Here is a 19283-nt window from a genome sequence, read left to right as displayed (position 1 = left end):
CTAGGGTCACACAACAGCTCGTCTTGTACTTCTTTCTTGCAGAGTTACTATGCGATCAACGGGAGTCCTGCGTGTCATAATACCCCGCCGTTTACATGTTACCGGCTGTGGAACAACCCCGGCTTAGTGACAGATTGAAGTTTCCGTCTTCTATAACTTTGATTCTCTATGGATTTACATCGTTAGATCAGACTATCTGGAGCCTTGAGTTTGGACATCAATTGAAGTGACCTCTATAGAAACCATCGTCCAAGGATATGATCAGTTTTGAGTGAAACAACCACGTAGAAATTACCATGGAAGAAACAGTCGTTGAAATGAGTAAATGAATGCCGCTTTTACCCGGCATTGACCTCTATCGAATATACAAGGGTATTTGACTCGTCCGATGATCGTGGTGATAATGCAGTGGGATGGCACAGGTTGAAATGGCAGTCTCTGCTAAAGGGGCGAGCAAAAAATCAACTTTTGTAAAATCCTCGTTCCAGTACCTCCGTATGGACAGTCATATTTTAAAATTGCCTGCTATATTCTGGATAAAAAAGACCGGATCAAGCGCCGTCACAGACCCGGTCGGGCGGACGCATGGACTCGCGACTTCCTGCGGAGGATCCCGCATTGTGTCGCTTAGCGGCCACATGCATAACTGGAAGTGCGAGCCTGTCAAGGCTCCTCGGCTGTCCTGTCGCGATATGATGTCACGTATCTGCCCCCGAACCCGAGCCAGATTTCCTAGGATAGACTCAACACGAGGCAGAAAGAACGGGTATTCCTCCGCGATTTCGCCGGTCCGTGTTATTAACCTGCAGAATCGAAACTCTACCCACTGGATCTGCTCAAAAAGTAGAAATGCAGACATGAAGAGGAAAATGTCGTCGGCGGAGGTGTGGGGGGGACAGAGGGTCTGGTCTAGTCCACCCACAGCCGTGCGGGCTATCATGACTCGGATAAAAAATGTATTCGATAGGCGATGGAGTGAAGAGTTTCTGAGCCCCGTAGAGAGGTGCATCAAGGGGTTCCATCGGGAATAGATGGTCATAATCGGAGGCAAAAAATGCAGGGGACGACGGTACATCCGAAAGATCTTCCCATAGCTGCTCCAGATCCAGATCTAGGTCTAGATCTAGAGGTGAGACTGCAAACGATGGTGTGAGCACAAGCACTGAGACAGAGCGGTCGCCAGACTTACCGCTTCGTGGAGCATCCATAGTTTCTGGGTACAGGCGCTTTTGGATCCGCTAGAGACAAGTGCCTATTTATGCCCACCTTAGAACATGCGGTCCATTTGAGAATATTAATGTATTTCGTAGACTACTGCTGACATCTGCATAAACAACTCCATGTTGAGTGAGGCTATCTAACTAGCGATCGCGTAAATGAAAAAACCCGAGCGAAGCCGCCACATCGACACATCAACAGGAGCTGATCGGCCGTCCTTTTGGGAAAACGGTTACACCGTTTGTTCCGCGCGTCTGGGTGCGTGTTGGGCGGAGAGGGCTTGAGTTCCATGGGGTGTGTCACGTGACGTGCCGCCCGGCAGAACGTGCAAATGGGCGGTAAGCCTTCCTGACTAATCCAACTGTCGTTGTCAAGTGGTGAGGTCAACTGCATCGAGTCAATACTGGCTCGCACACCATCCTCGTGGGTACGTCGAGATAACTCACTCATTTGATTTGAGAACCTATCACTACTCTGCAGGATCTCGAAAACTCCCTGTTGGATTGAGTCGAGGGTCTGACGTCGATCCCAGAGCAACAGGGCTTGATTAGTGCAGGCTTCGTGAAGTCGCCCGTTCTCGCGCGCCAGCCAGTCATTCGAGCTCTGCAGAAGCCGACGCTCTTCTTCCAAACGTATCATCGCAGCAGACCTGGTGACGTAGCACTCCCACAAACACAAATAGAGATCGAGGAGCTCAATTGCCGTTCTCGCAAGGGAAGCGTTCTTGTGCACCATGAGGCGCAGCTCACCGGTAAGACTGGTTGTCGCCCCTCCGGCTATCTAATACTCCTATCAGCGAGGAACGGATATTGAGTGCTGGATTTGATCACCCTTTCACTACTCGCTGTCTTCTCGTCAGACGCGCCAATGTCTTGATCGGTGCCAATGATCCCGCTAGACGACATCTTCGACGACTGTCGCTTTCTTTTCGCAGGGCGTGCTGAAGGAGATTGAGAACTTGTTGGATTCATTGAAATAGCTGCGTGCTTTCAGGCGGGTATAGGTATATGAGAGACTCTATCTAATGGCCAAGAAAGTAGTCTTGTCGCGACTTCTTATACGGTAGCCATCACTCTAAGCGTGTTGAAGTAACCTGTAACATCCCTCAGAAATATATCAGACAGCTCGATTTCCACACGTAGTATCGTCGAGCGTTGGAATTATCTCTATCAATCTAGGGTCCGTATGGGACCTCGAGCTTATCGGTTATTGCTCATCAATCTGCGGGCGGTGGAGTTACTTTTAGAATTAGCACCCTGTGACAACAGTCTCCTATGGAAAATCACCTTAACTAAGAATGAAGGGAAATTATTGAAGTCACCTATGTCAAGCTCATTCGAACAGTGATGTGGGGGAGATTTTCGACATCGTCTTGACTAGTAATCCTTTCCTTGCCCCGTTACAGTACCAACACCTCACCGCAGATTATTTATTGAACAGAAATTATGTGTCTAGGGTGTACAGTAATCCTGGCAACTCCATCAGTATTCTCTTCTAGTCCGGTCCAGTCTGCATCGAACCAGCTCAGCGGTAGGAGGCGCGACCGAAAAAGGGTTGAGTAAAGCTCGTAGGGATTACGGGGGCCAAGGCTTTGAAACCAGCCATTCAAGGAATTATGCAAATGAAAAAGAAAATGAAAAAAAGGGCCAGCGAGGAGCTGGGCAAGGAGATCACGGGTCAGACTTGATCGATGTCCGCGAATTTAAGGCATAATAGAGTTTATGACGAAATAATGGGCGTGTAATAGCACAATTTTCGGAGACTACTGGATGCACTCTAACTGATACTCGCTCTGCAGGACTGCCACCTGAGGTTCCCTGAAAGTAATCTGCGGAGTTAGCGCTACGTGCTTCACATTACAGTGGATTTCGTAAAGCACAAGTGGGACCTCTCCTGCTCCATTTCCTTCTAGCTGCGGGCTTTGACGACCAAAGCACGGAAAATAGTGGAGTTCGCCGCTGGGTACATTTCGAAGGCGCTCCGTCTGAACTGAAGACGTTTGTCACAGCGGGGTTCATCAACGTACATAAAATGATATGATTTGAAGTCCGACAGGTTCTGGATCCGATTTTCGGGAACATAGTAGTGAGAGTGCGGAGTTTTAATTTACTGTACAGTAGCTGATCCCGAAAACTACTCTATTAAGTTATATTTCTCTAATCGCATGCTATTGTTAATTTTCAACTATATCCACCGCGGTGCCGAGTCCCACAACCTGGAAACCTTCCATTTGCTTTTCCAATTGCGCTCTGCCTGAGCCTCCTGAATACGAGAGTTTTCCAAAGCAACCCGTAACGTATCAAGAGTCAGCTTCAAATTTGCGTTTCCCAGCTCGGGGTCAAAGTGGCTTTGAAGTGATAGATCTTGGGTGGGCTCGACGGCAGATACTTCGAATACAGTGGTCGCTAATCGGCGAAAATTATCGAAGCAAGAGCTGTAGAACTGGTTTTCGTCTTCCTGATGTTCTCGCTGAGCAATCTTCTGATTCTTTAACTCCAAAAGAGATAGTTTTTTTTGATTTTTTAAGATGCTCAAACGTGCCCGGGTTGTCTCCAATGCCATAGTAGACCCACGAGCTAACGCAATCTGGTGATCTAATGAATTGATATCTGGTAGATCTCGTCTAAGAGGACTCGGCACTGGTGTATGACTCCAAGATAGGAAGCTCTTTGGAGTTTCTGGTGTCCGACTGTAAATACTAGAGGCATCATCCAAGGTATCCTCATTTTCATAGTCTAGAGGCATTTCAAAAGATACCTTCTTTGAATTAGGATTCGGCTTCGGCAACACATTTATATCGTAGAGTATTTCAAGAGTATCACTGACAGGACGTACTATCCACAGATAATCTGAAGAAGCTGCCTAGGGTCTGGGCACGTTGAGAAACGATTAGCGTGCCTGATCTACAGCGTCATATTCTTGGAAGATGGGCGATCATGAAGATGCCACAAACGTTTATCTTAACATGAAATAGTCTGGAATAGTGGACCATAATGCTCCAGTTCACTTTGTTGCAAGTCTTTGAAATTTGTAACCGATGTGGTTCAGGGCAACAGGCCTGAGTATGAGTAACCGTTATTCCGGCACCCAACCAAGCAGCAAAAATTAACGGGCGCCACCAGATAAATGAAGTTTTATCGGGCTCGTAGATCGCCAGCCGAATTTAGGCCATTCAAGAAGGTCTACGTAGATTTATAGTCCCAGTGGATACTATATTGCGCTATGTCTATGCCCCTGCCTTTGAATCACTACCCCCTGCTTACCTAAATAGCCACCCACACGAAAAAACATCGTGACACCCCAACATGGCGTTAAGAAATATCACCAAAGAAAATTTTGTGTTCGATTTTGACAATATACTGCAGACATTTAATCCCGAGAAGAAATGGAATTTATCAGAAGCGCATCCTAGCATGAATAATGACTTGCGTCTCTCTGCCAAACGACAAACACTAGCTATCCGGTCAAGAAAAATCATCAAAGGGGATCGAAGATCTTTGGGTCTTCCGCAGATCTGCGAGTCTCCAACTAACTCCACAGACATGATAGTAAGGCAAGAATCTCCTTGGGACACTTACCGTCGCATTGGTGTTCTTGAAATTGGGGGACAAGTCATTATTGCGGTGGATCTTTCTCGTTCTTCTCGAATGAGGACATTCCGTGAATATGCAAGGGCGGATACCGAACAACTGCTACATTATTTTCGCAACTCCGACAATCCGAATATTCTTTGCGCTCAAGAGTGTTATCTTGATCAATCATCGATGTATGCTCTTGTTGATCATCTCCCATTGACATTAAACGATCTTGTTCGCTGTCGAAGTCTCTACCCTACTGAGGCAGAGCTAGCCTCAATTATATCACAGGTCTGTTTTTCGTCCACGATAATCGTTCCAATTAGCTAAAATTGACCCAAAGCTCCTAAATGGGCTTTGCTATCTTAAAGCCATCGGTTTAACTCACCGCTTTCTTACGTGTGGAGAAATACTTCTCGGGTATGATGGAACTATTAAAGTTGGTTCGTAGTTTGAGATCACTCAGAGAAGTTACTACTCACGATTACTGCAGGTTGTCCGGAACTATGCGAGGCATGTGACCCTCGCCAATCAGATCTTACTTACTCCAATCTATTGCCATCGATTGTGATGTGTCTGATGCAGAAATATGAAAAGAAAAATGGAACAATAGGGGTCGATGATGTGGAACTTTGGCCGGTTGGCTCCAATGCATTTGAATTCTTGTCTGCTGCATCCTCGACTATCTCGGTGGATGAATTAAAAATCGTATAGTTGCAAGCCACATTCTCTACGCTTTATCTTCATAGCTAACTGGTCAACAGCAGCCCTTACTCACCGACAATTGTGGTTCTGCAGATGAACTTACGACCCTTGTACGAAATATTCTGATTATCGTGAATATGCGTTGACCAGTAACGTGGAGTCAAATAGGTCCGTGGAAGGTGGGTTATGGGTGGTGGGTAGTTGCCATTACACACCCACTCGAACACTGCATGCGGTTTTTATGCATTTAAAGATGATAATGGTTTCATTTACCCAGCCAGGCCAGATTTGTACCTGACCTAACAGGCTGTGGTGTATATTTCAACTTTGCAAACGGGATGCAAGATTCTGCAACTATGTATTCGGATAGTTAGTTGACTAGTTAGTTACTGTATGCCATTTACTAAGCAACTTTGATGCCTCGCCGAGGGTTGTTGTGGCTTGATAACCTTTGTCTTTTCAGTACCTTCATGTTGTTCGGCTTTAGAAAGAATTCGAAAACAGAATATCTTTCCCAGAGCCAACAAGAACGCCAAGTCCAGATCGTCAGGTTTCAGAGTCTATAATAGCCAGTAATACCGCGCCACAACTAAAGGAAAGGGGCTTTGTCTAGCCTGATTGGGCTTAGCTGAGTAAATTGTGGTGTATGGCTATTTTTGCTTTCGGGAGAATAATTGGCAATTTACCAGACATATTTTAAATATACTTTGAAAAAAAGTTGTAAAAATATTGAGAGGCGACAAATGGGTGTTTATCGAGTATATAGTTTTCTTATAATGACCCATTTTTAGGCGTTCCTTGTAGATCTGAATGTGGTTTGCTGACACCTCAACCCTATGGTTGCATGTTACTTAATATTCACCACACGAAAAAATTTATGACCTAGGGAATACAGTAGATGATCATACAAGTTTAAATTGTTGTACGGTCTTTGCAACATATTTTCAAGTAACAATTTATGGAGGTGATGAAATCAAGAAATATATGCTATCTCCCCCAAAGGACCTTGACAAAATCTCTTTCGCAGTATAATATCCTGTTCATTTAGGCGTATGAGACACCGTTAACTTCGGTGTGTTAGCGGTGACTTATAGAAAAACTCTCTTAGCGCTAAAAGTGCTGGACGTAAGTAGCGCAAATGGGCTGATCCAAGGGCTTGGAAAAACCGAGTAACATTTCTGACCCGAGAAGAGGATCACAACCGTCGTCGTTTCAATTCCAGGGCTGGCTCCATGAAATGAACACGCTTCCTGGTCCTTTGACAGCAATAGCAAAATCTTTTCGGCGGCCAGGAAACTTCCGAGTGATCAGAGCGACCGAAATAAGCGAAAGCCTGTTGCGCCTGAAGGATCCCGTACACCGACTTCGGGAAGCCTCCAATTTTGTGGTATATTTGATCGTTGGCAATTCCAAGGGTAATCTCTTCATCCAGGCTCGCAACGGAGAAAGATACTTTTTTCCGATAGTACCCACATAGATCACAGCCGTCGTCATCTTGCAAAGAGCCGAGCTGATGACCACGACTGGTCTGGAATTTGCCACCTGGAATCTCGGTGGAGACACAACTGAGTATGTCCCTAGCTTTGGGCCTCGAACAAAATATTGATCCTCTGCAAGTGAAAAAACCTTGATTTCGAGTAGGGGACTCATCCAGCTCAAAAAAGAAAAACCCAGTCACCAGTACTGCCCTCACTAAGTCATCCGGTACGGAAAAATTCATATTCGACATCTTGTCTACCTTTCCCACATCGTCCAACTGGGGTAATGTTTCAGATAATTCATGATTGAGTCGAAATATGTTGGCAGATGTATGATTGGGAAGATAGTTCAATGTTTCACGAAAGCTTTGCTCTCCATCCAAGCATGGGGAAGATAAGGTCGCTCGAATGATGCGAGGAAGTGCGCTGTTCCGCCAGGAGCGGCGAGAAGGCTGTTCAGGCTCAGAATTCTCAGAATTGCATGTAGAGAATCCTGTTCCAACTGATATCACTAAAGAATACTTCGCATTTGTCGGCCAGATAATCTCTGACTCTTTCAGAGCAATTGCAAGGGGATTGTTGGCTCGCAGACCACCGTCTTGAAAGCTTCCAAATCCTGGAAGAGTTTTGGTTTGGAAAAAGCTTCCTTGTTAGCTCATTGACAATCATGGACCTAGGCTTAACTTACAACGGAGCAGCAACACTACACTGGGCGCTGTAGATGAAGAGGCGTCATTAGCATACCCTGTATCTGGGGCCTTTTAAGATGCGCCCATATTCACAGAGACTCGCAGAACTCACGCTTCCCACAAGAACGGGTTTTGCTCATCATTATGTGAAACCAAAAACTGATATGCTGCGTTTGGATTTCGATGGCCTATTCCATGGTAATTTGCCAACACGCACGCTTTTCCATCCGAAGACCGACTTGTTATAACGGCGACTCGACAACCACCACCACGGTTCGTCGGCGCATCAAACATTCGTCGTTGGTGTCCTAGTATCATCTTGAGGTTATATTCCAAGATCCTGGAACTGTAATGACAGTCATTCATGAATGAAAGTGCTCGGTCAATCAATCTGAAGCCACGATGCAATGAAAACTTTTCTCGGTATGGTGGAGCTTGAAAGATTGCTTGTGCAATAGCGGGGAATTTAGTAAAACCGTCCTCGGCGGATGTGTCGTTGAATATCATGTCCAATTCTTCAAGAGCACCTTGGTTAATATCACATCAGCATCTGATTCAAGAAATGATAGTTGCGAGCTATGCACCCACCAACACTCGTTCCCGTACATTGGTCCGGGATATCTCCAATTCGTAGAGGTCCGAGTCGTCTTTCCAGAGCCCGTAAAAGGCCCAGTTGAATTATACCACGAACCCCTCCACCATCCAAACTAAGAATGAGAGGCCCCTTGGTTGGTGGCAATCGTCGAATTCTGACCTGAAAATGTACTCCGCAAAAAGGGCAAGAGGTAAGATCAGTGTGGTACTCGGCACCGGAATTTGCCGTGCCGAATAACACAACACAATCATCACACAAGGAATGCCTACAAGGCATCATATGCTCAGGAGGCCGACACATGCAAGAAAGACATGTTGTCATTGAGCCCAAGTTACCCCATTGATCAAAGGAATGTGCCATGGATTCACGCCGGACTTGCGAGGACATCCTCTTTAAATTTAATAGAGCGAAAGCTTCGAGAAAATGAGCCAACAACTTCTCTAAATGGAGCTCATAACCACCATTCTTTACCGCTTGCAAGATCATATCCCGGTAAAGCGAAACGAATACTATTTCTGGATTGAACACTGTTGTCGTTAGTCTTTGTCCTCACATAAGATGCAGATAATGGTCTCAATTTACTGTGCATTCCAGGTGGATACGCATTCATTAGAAGTGCTGAAGCGAGAAATCTGCAAACATCGTCACTTGAAAAATTCGGGTTCACTGTATTCTGCAAAAAGTCTAATACAAAAGGTGCCATCTCTGAGGAATCCGGGAAGTTTTGTCGGGCCACAAGAAGGCAATCAAACTCTGAACGGATTGGTTTCTCAATTTTCACCAGGAGATTCCAGTCCCAAAAGGCCTTCAGATGCAAAGCGGAGAAAGACAAGTGCATCCGTTTCTTTTCGTTGAACGAGCACTGTATTTCATTTAGAATCAAAGCGCGCAAAGGCTCAAATGCCACCGATGGACTCATTTCGGCCCGACCGCTGAGATTCAAAATAAACAAATTCGATGGTACGTGATCATTGTTGGCTAGTTCCGTAGCCGCTTCAAAAATCGAGGGGCTTGATTGAGCTGTGACGACAATAATCATGCGCATCGTTTCTGGAACCTCTTGTCCACCTACTACTAATTTTTCTCTTGGATTTTGAAAGAGCATTTTTAAATTCTCAATTTCAGAAAGTGAATCCACAAAGGTACAAAAGATATCCGTCCACGGAAAGAGGAGCTTCCTGATCACTGCACGTTCAAGGTCCTCAAATTCATGTGGCAAAGCATGATGGATAGGCCAGCGTCGAGAGTTCGTAATAGATTGCCCACAAACAGACGTAGCCCCAAGCCCAGTCCGGTTACCAAGGTTACTTTCGGCAAATATGATAGGGCTTTCGGTACGGACAGTTGCTGGGCTAACATGGAGCCGGACCAGTCCGGCTGGTCCTTTTCGCGTCACATTATTTTGAGTAAACAGTGCTCGGAGGGCTTTCATCCGGTGGCCGTTACCGGCAAAGTAAATGAAAGAGGGGAATTGCGACTCAGGGTGGCTCATATCCTGAAGAATCTCTTGCAATCTACCAGTGTCAATCAAAGACCATCCTTTGACATCCGGGACGAGGTCAAGCCATGCTGCCATGATACATTCAATCAATGTGGCCGAAAATTACGGGTAGGTGACCCATTTATGAAGCATCAGGTGCGGCAACTCCACTGATATTGTCTTTATGCTTGTATATGCTAGTTGACGTTTAATTACTATTGCTGAAAGAGAATTGACCTTCCCAGTAGGTTTACAATTTTGAAAAGTTTAAATGGTTAGGCTGTACTTTGAAGAGTGAGAGGGGTAGAAAAGTGAAACATGTTTAGCCAATGAATCTGTGGCGTTTAAGATCTTGTGTATTAATTGATGCTGTTGTAATTTTCTCAGCGCCTACTGTAGCCGTGAGGCTTGCACCCTATCGCTTGATCTGAGTTGAAGACTCTTTTCGGAAGTTCTGCGATGCAACCACTATTGCATCGCTGTTTATGTTTTGAGTTTTTTGAAATTTTGATTTTTGATTGCCTCTCTGGAAGGGTCACAGTCGAGTGCAAAATATGTCTGTCACCGATTTATTACCCTTTTTGTGAGCTAAGTTAGTTTTGAACGTTGACCTGCAAGTTACCTGGGAATGCTTTTCTTGATTGTCCAACAATCCAATGTAACCGAAACTGTTTAGCGATAGAGCGACATTAAGATTATCTCATTGTTTGCCAAGATACAATGATCTCAACATGATGTACATCTCCGCAATCACCCCAATCTATTAACGGAGTGGCCGAATGAGTTTTCGACCAGTGTTGCAACAGAGGATTTCAAAACAGTTGATCCCCTGGACATGTGTGGTCTTTTCCAAGAGGCCCACGTGGGTATCTATTCCGTATCGCTAATTTTCAGATTCTTCTCCAATTAATCACACGGCGTTACGCTTCACTGAAGGTACTTAATCTAACCAATACTAGCTTGGAGAGTGTGGTTTTTTTTTTGGCTTTCTTTATATTAACAAATATAAAATGACACGCAGCAAGATTCACGTGAAACAAGAGCAGCTTCGGAAACGCCGCAAGAATCTCCTACGCCGCCACAATGACTTCTGGCGTCTATACTCAATTAAGAGTTGGGTGGTCATGGAAATGCCGAATGGCCGAGTCTACTCATATCGCTCCCACCCAGAACTTCCTCCGCCATCTGTAGACTATTCGGTAAGGTGCCCTCTTGGTGATTTAATCAAGATTTTGTACTGATATTTCAAGACAAACCAATCCCAGCCTACGAATCATAAGACCCCAGCAGACTATGATCAGTCGATGCAACTTAGTATGCCAAAAACATCTACCATTTCTCCACCGGATCGTCGAAGAAAGTTATGGGAATTTCTCGCGCAGTGCCTGCAAAATATCTCCAACACAAGGTCTTAAGATAATTCCGAACAAGGTGCGGAGATGAAGAAGGCTCTGAGCGAGGCTCTTAAGACACAAGATGCTATCCAGCGTCTCACCGACACTGAGAAAGAGCTTTGCTATATTTATCCGTTTATCTATAATGGTACTGTACAAGAACACTTGATGGTCAATGTACTCTAGCACAAGGAGGCATTTTCATTGGCTACATCTTTCACCGCCCCAAGCTGTTGCGAAGAAGATAGCTGAGCGGCGGTTCTAGGCGTTTTTGGTGTGAATTTGCTAGATCTGCTGTTTGGCCGGCTGCTTGGTGGTGACGGAGTACGTAGAGAGATATTAAGCATAGTAAGCACTCTCTCGGGGTCTAATGGTACTAGACCACTAGCTGCGAAGCTATTTTTAATAGTGGGATTGGTCGATTGGAACGCTTTGAGCCGCGTGCGCTGGTAATCCACTAAGAAATCATGCTTGTCAATATGGTTATATCCTCTGCGCGCAAGATCGCTAACGAAACGCCCGTACGCCCTTTTTAATGGAGCAAAACAACCAACATCTAGTGGCTGTAGTAGATGTGACGAATGCGCAGGCATAAAAAGTGGGATAATATCGTTTTCTGTACAGATTCGATCGAATTGGGGTGTAAGATCGCTACCATGGCCATCAAGAATCAATAGCCGAAACCGACCTCGTACGCGCGAATTCGTGTGTGGGATAAAGTGCTTCTCTAGCCAGCGTAGGCCAATCTCATCGGTAGTCCAGCCATTATTTGAGACCTCGATTCGCCAGTCTTTCGGTAGGTTTTCGTTAAACCATCCTGCAATAACCACTTTGCCTTTGAAGATTATGCATGGAGGTAGTGAATAGCCATCTGCGCAGATTGCTTCGATCGCGGTAACCCATTCGCGATTTCCTCGCTGGAGAAGAGATCTCCGACCGTAGTATTCAGCGCGGGTAACTACCTTCTGCGAAGATATAAGACCCATTGCGAAGCCCGTTTCATCAAAGTTGTAGATGTTGTAATGCAAAAGGAAGCTTGATTCATCTCATTTCAGAGGGACACAGAGAGGCCATATATACAGCATGAAGTCCAAGTTGATTGGAAATCAACTTGGAACTTCGTATAGATAGTACAGGAATTATTTCCGATGCTGCGGCTTCATTCCTGAGCAGCTACAGCCTCATATCACAACAGTAGATATCCTCCGATTGTATACCGTTTTCGTTAATAACGCTTTGTACGGTCGCAAACCACTGCTGAATCGATTTCGTATCTTTCTTTAGGGCTCTTTAGTAATAGCATCTTCGAGAGAAGCGAGATCGAAGCTCATCGCGGCGTTTAATAAAGGATGAGGGCCAGTTCTTGCCAACGGTAGGCGGAGGGTAGTTGCTCGCGCAGCTAGTAGGATATTAGCCATAACTCCCACAGTAGCCGGCCTAGGCGTTGCTCCACGTGATTCCATAGAGAGTATTCATTCAGCAAGCGAATCCTTCTAATTGGGTCAATTTATGGCTATTTGCGCGAGAATCGACGCGGTAAACCACCCCTCTAGCGCGGTCATAAAGTTGACTTCGGTATTGCGTATAGCTCTGCTGCCGCGCGGATAGATTTGATTCGGCCATCTTTTGAATCGAAAAGGTCTAAAAGGATCTTGCCCTCTTGATTGGCAGATTTCTGCGAAGATTCAGTGCGAATTGGTGGCATGGTGGGTGGTTGAATTAGACGGTTTAGTAGGAAGACGCGAATTTGGATGGGGTGTCTGGCTCGCCCGGGTGTCCGACTCACCCGGGAATTACGTTACTTCAGGTTTGACGGTTAATGCTGAATTCCTCAGAAGTATTGAACATTAAGATGTCAAGCAAAGCAGATCGTGATTAAATCCCATAGGAGATATCATGGCAGGTGGTGGTACGGTAGCGCCAGAGACCTCTCTTCAACAAGACGTAAACTATAGTAATTCCTCGGCGAATGATCTAGATACTTGTTTCTCGTCGTATGTAAAATGAATCACGAATATTTTGAAAACCTGGAGACTTCAAGATCCTGAGGGATTCCCTGTATCCTAGACTCCCCATCAAGACAGCCCTCATGATTGAACACACCCATGTTCTTTGATTTGCGAAAACAAGAATAGCACAGACGTTGCAGATACAGAATGCAAACAATTCCTAAGGTAGCACCAGAGATAGTTCCAAATATTAACTGCCATCCTCGAGCTGACAATATTCTGGATGCCTGAGTGTTTTCCATTGTCCAGTCCTGTGCTGGCAGTGTCGGATATCCCTCGGTGGTTTGTGAGGTTATGTTAAGCCCTGTCGTGGTGACTTGGCTTTGTATTGAGGGGCTAGTTGATTGTGTAATAGGTGTCCACGCCAAGTTCGCAGGTTCTGTCCTGCTTTGGATGTGACTGCGACTAACTCTGCCCATGCTATCATCGTACTCCATCTCTCGTGTTACAGCTCCACTCGGATGAGGCCAATCATTATTTGTCGGAAGAAAAGTGAACAGTAAAGATCTCTGTTGCTCCTTTGTTATGCTTTTGCTCCACTTCAACTCAGGCATAGCAGGTTTGAAATATATTTGGGACTCAGAGACACTCGCTGGATTCAATTCTGTCACTACCTTTGAATCAAGATTTTGGGTACTCTTAAGAGCTGAATCATCGATTCTTCCGATCTCGGCACCCTGCGTGTGGGTGTTGAATAAAGGTGTATGATCAGTGAGTTCAGTACTTGTACCAGTTTCCAAAGTGCCGATCAAATTGGATGTGCTTTCCATTAGATCTAAAATTGAAGTTGCAACTTCAAATGCCCCTCTTGTGCATGCAGCACTGTCACAGCTGGACCTTTGCTGTGGTTCGAAGGCATTTTTAGTGGTAATAGTTATTGCAACTATACTTGAGTCAGAGGCATCCGATGTCAAGATATCCTTAACCTCTTCTGTAGTAATTCTGGTCGTTGATAAGGTAGTCCAACTTGTGAAGGTTTCATGGGCATGAGAGACTATTCGAGACGGCGCTTTGCTGGACTGTATCTCTACTCTCTGGTTTCTATCCGAGTGTCAGCTTTTGCCAGATCGTTTAAACAGAATTGATGACTAACCCCAAATTTAAGGACGATCGAAGATGGCTTTCAAAAGCTGCAGATCTATGAGCGAGAACTAGCATTGTCTAAATTATGGTTTCGACAACAACAATGTAATTGCAAACTGAGAAAATCGAGTTTGGGCTAACTGCTGATGAGTCATAGATTGAAGGCTTCATGTTAGATTCCCAGCACAATTTCTTGACGAGGGAGTGACTCAAGAATGAGGAGACGCTGTTGGTAAATATATCCTATTCAGGGAGCTGAAGAACATGTATCCCATATTAATCGATCATGACATACTTATTAGCCTCCTTCACGTCGGTGGCAGATCGGAAAAAGCACTAAAGTGAGACCCTACCTAAAATGCTCCAACGATTGACTTCAGCATAAGGTGTTTAAATAATCTTTTTATGCATTGAAATATTGATGGATTAAAGGGTGAACAAGCTGATTGGCAACGTTAACATGACAGCTATTTTCGCACAAAAAATCCTTTACACTGCTGGAGTTCATTTGAGCTCCATATTTACCCTCTATATTTATCTATATATACCTTCATAATACTGTACAGCTTGCTCGTGTAAACACAGAGACATTCACCTCCAAGTGTTAGATGCGGAGCCATTTTTTGGTGGTACGAATTGATTTTTTTCTTGAGGGGGGTGGTGGGACCTTGAAGGCAACTACAACTATTCAAGCTATTAAGAGCGCCCTACCTGTATTGTGACAGACTGCTATAAGTTCATCCCAGACCGCCTGGTAGCTTGCATAGTTTATGTACATGGAAATTGTCTGACTACATCCACCATGTCAGGTGGTATTCACTTAGGGTTTGACACCATTGACAGAGAGATCAGACATCTTCAATCACACGTAACTAAAGAGGAGAGCTCTATGTATACGGTGGATAAATCTGAAAGCGACTCGACGGATACAGAATATGTCAAAATGCTCAAGGGGGAAGCTGAGATGGATATAAAGTACAATCTTGCAGCAAGCTCCGCTAATTGGTCCCTTCTCGCGGGATACCTGGTTGTACCTGGAACATTCACATCATTGCAACATTCAAACAAAGTTGAAAGCGCCTTACAAATGAATAAGGCGGGAAAGGCCATTCTACAGGCAATTCAAAACCCTCCATTGCTCATAATCGCTTGCCTTTTTTTCGCTGGTGGCTCATTTTCATTAATCTGCTTGCTTCGATCTCGAAGAATAAAGCACAATTATCCCTGGTTGATAAACAAAATCTTCATGTGGGTCAGCTTAACTAAGAGAGATAACAGCGCTTACACGATATAGGCCTGCCTCATTTAACGCGGCTGCGGGGTTACTAACTACATTCGTCAATATTTACACTTCCCGCTCAGGTAATTGGTCCGTTATGGCCATTGCCACAACTATTGTTACGGGCCTCACTTTGGTTGTATTTTCCTGTCTACTATACATCTACAAAACAAAATTAAGTAAGGTACAAAAGGAAGATAAAGCTCGCGAAGAGAACTAGTTTATTTCTTTCATTAAATCAACCGTGAGACGCTAACGTACCGACTAACGTTGCATTTTTTACATGTGTGCTTGAAATCGACTTTACCATTTTGTTCGCTTGAATTTCCAGTTTAATCTCCAGACAAGGTGGTGGGACTTACTTGAAAGATGCTAATTTGGTGCCTTTGAGATTGAGACGTCCTTTTTTGGTCTCTGGCAAGTCATAGAAAGCCAGGCTATTCCCTTCTCATTCAGCTGAACGAAGCAGGAGTCCGCTTAGTCTCTGCCGTTTGTTGTAGCTTTTGGTTCGAGTTTAGCCAGAGCGAGGCTGCTCCACGGATATCAAGAAACAACTTCTAGAGATGATTGTGCAAATGTGCTCTTCTCGAATCGCTTCTAGATTGCGGCTCACTGGCAAAAAATGGAAAGACTCCAAAGCGTCCATCAAAGACATTCTGCAAAAAGCAACAGAAGGCACTTGGTAAATACTTCCCCAGAAGCTACTCCAGTTCAACCTAGAAGAAAGCCCGTCGATATTCAAAGCAGAATCCAAAAGCGTGATCCAGGCCGTCAACGAATGGTCCAATTATCTTGTTCGTCTCGTCTCAAAGACATTGTGGAAAAGATGTACCGATTGAGCAACGTACATGCCTTGCAGCAACTTCTCCATCTCATCTCCTCTGGTCCCACAAAGGTGATCAAGCAGGCAGCCTTCGCAGCTAGTCTGCTCAACATTATTTAAAGATTGTCCAGATACAAAGAGGCCGCTCAGGTGCTTCATCGCATTGCTAAGAAGTTTCCTCTTGTCCGAAACATTGAGATTCTACTAGCAACCCTTCCCCAAGAGGCTTTCGATCGACTGAATCACCCGGCATACTCGCCGAGCTATGCTGTCTCGACTGGGAAAGATCAATGGTAGGCAGTATAATATCTCCCAGATCTCCCGATTTATTACAAACGACAAGACCAAGAATCCGGAGGACCATTTCTCTGAGCAAATGATTAGAACTCTCCAAGAAGCCAAGATCTATTAACGTAGATCAGGCTGCGGAATCGGACAGCATCGAGCTGTGCCGTTGGTCGATATAGTCTCCAGGCGCTATGGTTGACATGTGTGCGATACGTCGTGATAGAGGGTTCCTGGATCAGAAGGACATCCAGGTCTTGGCTTTGAGGGTCGTTGATCAGTGCTTCCATTCTCGGCCCTGATTTCATCATGTTCAACTGTAGGATGCGGAGATTTCTTTCTAACATCTGGCAGGGTCCGGGGTCGCCGGCATTGAGCATTGTCGGTCGCCAGTTGGGTGTTCGCGACTACAGTCCAAGCACCGCGCTCTCACTCCTGGTGGGCAGCGCTCACGTTCGTGTTGCCCTGCGCAGTGTCCGCATCGTGGAGTCTCCTTGCACGTCCATGCCAGGTGCCCAAAGCGTTGGCATCGATAGCATCTCTTTTTCGTGATATCGCATCGTTCCACATGGAGGATATAGTGCCCGCTAACAAGAAATCCACTGCTAAGCATGTGTTCTGCCCCTTCGATGGAGTCGAATCAGATCCCCAGCGATGCGAACTTTCCCAAAGCCTTGTCCTTGGAATTCATCCATCCTAGCTCTTCCGTGTGGAAACCGTAATCCGCTAAATCGTTGTCTCTTCACGGGCGGGAGCGAGTGGGTGCGTTGGATGGCACGGATATCGCTGGTCTCGCCGAATGCTTGGCTAGTAGCTTGATTGGGTACGGATCGGCAATGTCAGGCAATAAATTTGAGGAAGGACGTGGAAGGTAATGGAACATATGCAGCTTCGGAATATTATCCAACCGGTCCCGATGAGCATTAACCCCTCATATCACCTCTGACGACGACAACTCGCTGACCATACATCTATTCACGGCGGATGATGATCTTTCTTCCGTTAAAACAGGACACACATGACCATCTCCGTTCCCTAGCAGACTAACGCGAACTAATATCATCAGTTTTTGAGTCTCTTCTAAAGTGGGGTCCAATGGAGAATCTTCCTGAGGTATGATCAAGCATCGTCGTGAAGGTAGTGTAGAGCTTTACTGATAGATGCAGGAAATCATATTCGAAATATTCCAGGCACTTGATTTCGAGACTCTCAAAGAATGCCATCTTGTTTCTCAAAAATGGTATCGGATAGCTACGGGGTTCTTATTCCGTCGAGTTGTGTGTGACGCAAAAAATATGGCGCACTTCAATGAAATTCTTGCAAGCGACAACTTATCCATTTTCATCAGAGTCATATCAATCGAGAATGCGTCAGATAGTACAGGTGATTTGATTTTTACGATGTTCAGTCATCAAACGCTACGCCAGCTGATGAAACTTCCAACTGTTTGTGTATTTCGTCAATATCGTCAACGTGAGTTCATCACCACACTCACTGGTATGGATCCTCAGCATACACTGTCCATTCTCCCGGCCTTCGAAAAAATTCGGCTTATCACCAATGAAGAGCCCTACCTATCAATGCAGGTCTTTAGCAAGCTCCAAAATCTCCACATTGACATGGAGATCATCCGCCTACCAAGTAAAATGATATATCCTGCCTTGGTAGGCCTTCACCTGAGGGGAGCTATCGACTTTGACTGCTTGGAAGGTTTTCTGAAGAATCATCGGCATATCAAGCAATTGCATATAGCGATTGTGGCCACTCTTAGACCAATTGGTTATTCAACAGACCTTCTGGACATGCTAAGGAATATCTTGAGCTGTGGACTGGATGCTGAGCTTTCTGGGTCAATCATGAGACAGGCAGAAATGAATGCCGGCGGGCACGAACGATTATTGTTGAGAGAGATACATGCTCAATTGGAAAATTTGGAGGCTAAAGTGGCGAAAGAGTTGCGCCAGAATATTATCGCAGCTTTCGAGACCCTATTGAAGTATGAACTTAACAAACACCACGTCATCATAGGGGAAACACAGATATCAACTACAAATCCATCCCAGCTCGAGGTAAGCTGTTCGATAGCATGGTTTTGGGAAGACGATCTAGCCATCAAGGGTGCAACTGTGCCAAAAGACTATGCATCAAAACGCGGGCTCCGGATATCTCATGTATATCAAAGGGCTAGTCCAACTTAGGACTGCTAGGTTTTCCATAGAAGTCGGATTAGAAGGAATTTAAGCTAATTTTGGATGGTATGGATGTACCAGTATTAGTCTTCTACAGTAATAGCATAGCCTTTGTCGTGAATGATGCAGATGAAGATGAAGACAAAGGCTGTTTGGATGAAAAGGCAGGACTGTGATAAACGCATGGGATTTAGACGAACAGGATAGTCACCGCTCGGCAAAGCTCCTGTGCAAGCACCGGTTCCACTGTACAAGCGATACCGCATACTGCCAGCGTATGCTCAACACAGTCAGGCGGCCCCACTGATGCTTTTAATGATCCCTGGTAAAGTGTGGATGGCTGTTGCTCAATTTTTTTTGCTATTCCCACTTGCCAACCGCCAATACTATAGTTCTCGATGCGGCTCTCTTGACATCAGGAGAACATTTGTGCTTTGCAATTTGTCGATTTGGGTACCCATCTCGTTGGCAGACTGATGAA

General features: G+C 45.2%; 4 protein-coding genes across 4 annotated transcripts; 2 read left to right on the top strand and 2 right to left on the bottom strand.

Moving 5' to 3' along the window:
- Nucleotides 1-505: 505 nt before the first annotated feature.
- Nucleotides 506-2123, bottom strand: N7458_002544 (uncharacterized protein; the record flags this gene model as incomplete). Its single annotated transcript, XM_056905927.1, is given in 4 exon segments — nt 506-933; nt 944-1162; nt 1665-1998; nt 2049-2123. 4 exon segments carry the CDS (start codon nt 2121-2123, stop codon nt 506-508), a joined length of 1056 nt encoding a protein of 351 aa, XP_056770034.1.
- Nucleotides 2124-4523: 2400 nt separating this feature from the next.
- On the top strand, nt 4524-5507 carry N7458_002543 (uncharacterized protein; the record flags this gene model as incomplete). The annotated part of the gene is made up of 3 exons (XM_056905926.1): nt 4524-5084; nt 5137-5236; nt 5287-5507. 3 exons carry the CDS (start codon nt 4524-4526, stop codon nt 5505-5507), a joined length of 882 nt encoding a protein of 293 aa, XP_056770033.1.
- Nucleotides 5508-6693: 1186 nt separating this feature from the next.
- N7458_002542 (uncharacterized protein) lies at nt 6694-9836 on the bottom strand (the record flags this gene model as incomplete). The annotated part of the gene is made up of 2 exons (XM_056905925.1): nt 6694-7152; nt 9288-9836. The coding sequence occupies 2 exons, from the start codon at nt 9834-9836 to the stop codon at nt 6694-6696; spliced, it is 1008 nt and encodes a 335-aa protein (XP_056770032.1).
- A 914-nt stretch (nt 9837-10750) lies between these two features.
- N7458_002541 (uncharacterized protein) lies at nt 10751-11320 on the top strand (the record flags this gene model as incomplete). Its single annotated transcript, XM_056905924.1, has 3 exons — nt 10751-10939; nt 10991-11054; nt 11172-11320. 3 exons carry the CDS (start codon nt 10751-10753, stop codon nt 11318-11320), a joined length of 402 nt encoding a protein of 133 aa, XP_056770031.1.
- Between the last annotated feature and the right edge of the window lie 7963 nt (nt 11321-19283).

This window comes from Penicillium daleae, assembly GCF_028827525.1.
Source record: "Penicillium daleae strain IBT 16125 chromosome Unknown utg000002l_segment0_segment0, whole genome shotgun sequence".
NCBI classification, from domain to species: Eukaryota; Fungi; Ascomycota; class Eurotiomycetes; order Eurotiales; family Aspergillaceae; genus Penicillium; species Penicillium daleae.
Note: the sequence above shows the minus strand (reverse complement) of the source record. Positions and strands in the feature narration are given on the sequence as shown.